Below are 5,748 nucleotides of genomic sequence, written 5' to 3' on the forward strand. Positions count from 1 at the left end.
CCTTTTTAAAATAATGTTAGCATTATTAATAATTCTCATTCAAAGGTGTCAACATTACACACACAGAAAAGCGCTTGTGAGTAAGCGTGAACCCACAAATTGCATGGGACAAGCTAGGCCCTCCGTGCATTCAAACGCAGTAAATGCAGCGGTGCAGCCAAACACTCTAACCATTACACTACGCTATCATTATTCAATTCAAAAGATTATGACATTAGTTATTGCTTATTCTGAAGGAACGCACTTAATAAAAACTGCACCAAGCTCGCAAACATTAATAAAATCAATTGATGATATGACGGATTTAGCCCAGGTTGATGCGAGCGTATTGATGCAATTATTGTTGGACACTTTTTTCTAAATGATATCATTTTCGTCACCGTTATTACTTTGAAATAAAATTGCTAATTAGTAAGCTAATGGGCTCATTTAAGAGCAATTAGCGTTAAGTTGGCTCTAATTAGTTTTAATTGAAATCAATCTACCACGAGTGCCACTTTTAGAAACAATTAATAATTAAAATAATTTAATTGTCTATAGATGGCCTAACATAAGTAATGATGACGTCACAATCCCAGTTGAATGTGAGGGTTTAGATGAATGTACGCTGTTCAGTTAACCAGTTTTATTAACAAATAAACAATTTTTTCCAATTCCAATAATAAAATGAAATTTAAAATCATCAAAAATTACTTATCAACGACGCTTCTATCTTCACTCTCCATCTCTGTGACGAGGTTCACCAAACTTTTCCATTCATTCGTCAACTGGAGGGCCGATGATTGCACACCGTTGTCTACATTTAATTTAATTAAGACAATAAAATTGAATACTTTAACCAGCTAATTATTTAATTATTCAATTAACTAAATAACTAATTAAAGCAGTTTGAGAGAAATTTTTTGAAATTTATTACGAAATGTACATTCGTAATGGGCGTATGTATACAAACGTAGTTTATTTCTATTGGTTATAATTTTTATTTCAATTTTCAGAGTCTGTTCCTCGATGTTCATCTATCTAAATTTAAATTTGATAGATCTATGCTTCTATTTATAGATATAATCTTCAATGTTTATCCATCTAAATCTATCAAATTTATCTACACCCTGTAGTAATCGATTTAAAATTTCTAACAAAATTTTTTTTTTTCAAAATATACCTGTCACCTGATTGCATAGAAACTCAAGCAAAAAAAATTATTGAGACGCTTAGACATCATTGATTGGCTGTTTTATTAAATTTTTATTTTTTAAATATGAGTAAATATATATATATAAGTATAATTATTTATAATTATGTTCCAGTTATATTATATTTAGTTATAATTATATATATATATATATATATATATATATATATATATATATTATAGACTTAATTAAATTCGGACTTAAATTCAACCATAATGATAATGAAAATTTTCCTTAAATCTTTTATTCTAAAAGGATAAATTTTGCTAAAAAATTTGATACAACATGGATAAAATGTTGATGTAGATACAAAATGTTATTTTCAATTTAGAAACTTAATTATTTATTTGGAAAAAAATAAAAAATTAAGGATGAGAAATGAGGAAAGAAAGACTGCCAACCAAATGATGCTGACAGTTTTTCGTCCGTATTCAAACCTCCATTCATTATAAAGTTCTGTGGTAGATGAAATTTCAAAAAAATAACAATAATCTTTGAATTTTTGCTAAGTTTGCTTAATTAATTATAAATGAAACAAATGTATAAATTTTATTTAATTTTTATTCGTATTTGTCTCAGCCATCTAGTAGCTTACATCTATGTTTATTTGATCCTTAGAGGCCAATAACTCGCCCAATTTCGATATGAAATCTTCGTTAAACGCTTCATCATTTAATCCACTGAAAAGAGATTCAGTGTCTTTGGTGCAGTTTGAATAGCATGCGGAAATGGATCTTTTCCGGTCATCGGCTGCCGGAAAATGAAGATTTTCTTGAAAGTTAGAAGCCTCTGCCATTGTAGTAACTGGATTGTTGTTGGTGTTGTTGATGTTGTTGTTTATGTTGTTGCTGATGTTGTTATTGATGTTTTTGTGAAGATTATTGATGTTATTGTTGTTGTTGTTTGCTGGGGTCATCGCTGGTGTCATGGGATCGATGTTTTTTAATGTCGTTGTTGTTGCGGGAGTTGATGTCGGGGTGGCTGGAGTTGGGATTTGATTGTTGTTGTTGTTTATGTTGTTGTTGATGTTAATGTTAGTGTTGTTGATGTTAGTGTTGTTGATGTTGTTGTTGTTGTTACTTGTCGTTGCATGATTTGAAGAGAATGACTGAGTTTTTGAGTTATCATTTTTAAACGATGCATCATTAATGTTCGCAACTTGGTTGTTGTTATTGTTGGTGATATTATTGATGTTGTTGTTGTTGATGTTGTTGTTGATATTATTGTTGTTGATGTTGTTGTTGTTGTTGTTGTTGTTGCTGGTACCGATAGAAGTCGAGTTGTTTTTCAACAGGACGTTTTCGTGTTGGTTATTGTTGTGGAAATTTTCAGAAATTTTTTCAAGTGACGCGGATACGCTGGTAATGTTGCTGATGTTATTGTTGTTGTTGTGTATGTTCTTGTTGACGTTGTTGTTGTTTACGTTGTTGTTGATATTGTTGTTTACGTTGTTGTTAGCAGTTTTGTTATTATTATTATTGTTGTTGTTGTTGTTGTTGTTTGAAGGGTAGGTAACATTCGTTGGATTAGTGAAGCCCTAGAAATTATTATGACATCATCATCATCATCATTATTATTATTATTATTATTATTATTATTAGGAAAATGATGACGATGACTACAACATCAGCAACAACATAAACAACATAATGATGACGATGGTGATGGTAACGATGATAATGATGGTGGTTGTTTGGTTTTATTCTAAAAATATGGACCTATTGTTGGGGTTCGTTCGGGTTTGGCCTGCTAATTACTTATTCATGGAGGGATTATGTTTGTATGGCCCGTTCTGACAAACGATGGAAACAAAAAACCAAAAAAAAAACCATCAGAAACAAAACAAAAACAAAACTAACAGCAAAACAAAATTACCAGACAAAAAACTAACAAGGAACACAGACAAACAAACAAACAAACAAACAAACAAAACGCAAACGAAACAAAGAAATAAAAACAAACAAATCATTAGAAACTCAGCATAGTCAAAAAAAATTCAAAAAAAAAGAACAAAGAACATATATAACATACAAAATACAACGAGAAAATATATTGTCTCAAAACAATTCTTTGAAACAAATACAGGAAAAAATTATTTGCAAATAAAATATAATGATGATTTGATAATGTTCTATATGATATGAATCAATGAGCAAACGAACGAAAGAACAACCGAACGAACGAACGAACGAACGAACGAACGAGCGAATGAATGTATGAACAAACGAACGAGCGCAAACACAAAAATATATTTTATTCATTCATCTTTTCTTTCTAATTAATATTTCCAATAATAATCGTAAAATAATAATGAAATTGATATTTTAAATTAAAAAAAACAACCTCATTATTTAATGGCTTGTATTCAATCTCGTCGTTCGGATTGTGCTCGTATTTGACGTTATCATCTTTTTCCTCACCCAACTCCTGGCGACAGTTTTATAATTAATGATTTCAAATAAGTGAGCCACACACACACACGCACACGCACACACACATGAACGTAAACACACACACGCACGTGAACTTACACTCATCACACACAAATATATGTACTTTTCGAGTACATGTGTGTGCGTGTATGTGTGTGTGTTGGTGCATGTGCGTGTGTGTGTTTGTGCATGTGTGTATGTGCGTGGGTGTATTTGTATTTAGTCGTTATGATTAAATCAATTATTATTATTCAATAGTCCACTTTGTTTATTTAATTAAATTTAAACTAATCATTTATTTACTCATTCATTCGTTCATTCGTTCGTTCGTTCGTTCGTTCAATCAATCATTTATTCATTCATTCATTTATTCATTCATTTATTCATTCATTCTTTCATTCATTCATTCATTCACAATTCACATACATTAAAATTGTAGTCATCGCAATTTTCTTCTTTAAGTTCTTTTCTTTTCAACATCTAAAGAAAAATTTCGCTATTATCAAATTTATAGTGAAAAACTTCATAAAATTAATCTTACATTATACTTAGATTTATTTAAAAATTATATATTTTTTATTTTAAACGAAAAAAATTTGGCTGCTTAACAGTCAAAACATTCTACTCTGAGTTAAAATTGATTTAAATGTGGTGTAGCACATACATCAGGCGTTCGATTGCACACATGTCGTGAAGACCACATAATTTAACCCACAAATGAATATTTATATAAGTTGATTCCATTTCTAATTTTTCATTGTCAAAAAATATGAACCACCTCCTTATGTATATCTCTATTATTTGTTAGTAAAACGCGATTTAGCTAGCCATCAACCCAACATAATTAATAAAAAACAGTATAGAGTTGTGAAAATTTACAACAACGTTTTAAAAACCAAACTAACAATCTATATCTACCCAATAAAACAAAAAAAACCACCCAACAAACAAACTGCCAAAATAATCACCCAAAACCCAACAAACACCCGACAACCAGCCAACAACCAACCAACCATCCAACCAATCACCCATCGTCCCAAACAAACTCACACCTCAATAATATCTTTGCTAGTTCTACTCTCGTGTGGGTTGTTATGTTCGGTGTACTTTAGGAGCACCTTGTCCATATCGGAGCTGGCAAACTGGAAGAGTTTGTTGGCACTGTTGAAGACGATCAGTGCGATCTCGCAGTCGCAAAGAACGCTCAGTTCGTAGGCTTTTTTCATTAGGCCAAATTTTCGTTTCGTGAATGTCACCTGGTTGTTAGTTTTTTGTTTTGAGAGGTGTTTCAAGTCTTATTGGGTTCGTTGTTTGGTTAATTGATTGAGTGATTAAATGATTGATTGATTTTTTGTTTGTTTGTTTAATTATTTATTCATTCATTTGTTTGTTTTTTAATTAATTAATTTGTTTGTTTAGTTAGGTAGTAATTTGAGTGTTCAATTATTTATTCAATTCACTCAACGCAATTGTCTAGCAAGTATTTCTACATTTGAAAATAAAAATGCAATGCAAATGCTGTTTAATGTCATCGCTCAAAGTTTGAGAACTAAGTTGATGGTGGCTTGAACATGATGACAATCTTTGCTGAAAATTATGGTGGTGAGTAAGTTGACAGTGATGGTGACGACGACGATGATGATGATAATGGTGATGGTGGTGACAATGATGGTGATGATGACAATGATAATGATGATGACAATGATGGTGATGGTGAGGATGATGACGAGGACTTTTAAGACGGCTTCGCTTGTTTGTTGACACGCGTCCGGCATAACGAAGCAAATTAAAGTAATACAACGATGTTCGAGATGATGATGATGGTGGTGGTGGTGATGATGATGATGATGATGTTGATGATGATGGTGATGATGGTGGTGATGATGATAATGATGATGATGATTGTGGTTGAAAAATTGAACAGTGTTACCGAATAACGGCTATATGGAGCGTTGTCAGAGTATCTTGAAAATGAGAAATGAAAAATTTTACTAGGGTTAAGACTGAAATGAATCAAATACAATAATAATAATAATAATAATAATAATAATAATAATAATAATAATAACAAGAGGCATAAATAAATAATAGAAATAGCAAAAATATTACTAAGTAGGCAATGC

General features: G+C 31.1%; 2 protein-coding genes across 2 annotated transcripts in view; both read right to left on the bottom strand.

Annotated features, from left to right (window-relative positions):
• HELRODRAFT_177404 (hypothetical protein) overlaps positions 1-174 on the bottom strand; it is a gene marked incomplete at both ends in the record, with an annotated part of 1,398 nt that extends 1,224 nt beyond the window's left edge. Inside the window, one exon of the mRNA XM_009025600.1 lies at positions 172-174. Coding sequence (XP_009023848.1) covers positions 172-174 — 3 coding nt within the window. The remainder of the gene's footprint in view (positions 1-171) is intronic.
• Positions 175-4,671: 4,497 nt separating this feature from the next.
• HELRODRAFT_84874 (hypothetical protein) overlaps positions 4,672-5,748 on the bottom strand; it is a gene marked incomplete at both ends in the record, with an annotated part of 5,279 nt that continues 4,202 nt past the window's right edge. The window contains one exon of the mRNA XM_009025468.1: positions 4,672-4,881. Within this exon, the coding sequence (XP_009023716.1) occupies positions 4,672-4,881 (210 nt within the window). The remainder of the gene's footprint in view (positions 4,882-5,748) is intronic.

The sequence above is a fragment of the Helobdella robusta genome (assembly GCF_000326865.2).
Source record: "Helobdella robusta unplaced genomic scaffold HELROscaffold_42, whole genome shotgun sequence".
NCBI lineage: Eukaryota > Metazoa > Annelida > Clitellata > Rhynchobdellida > Glossiphoniidae > Helobdella > Helobdella robusta.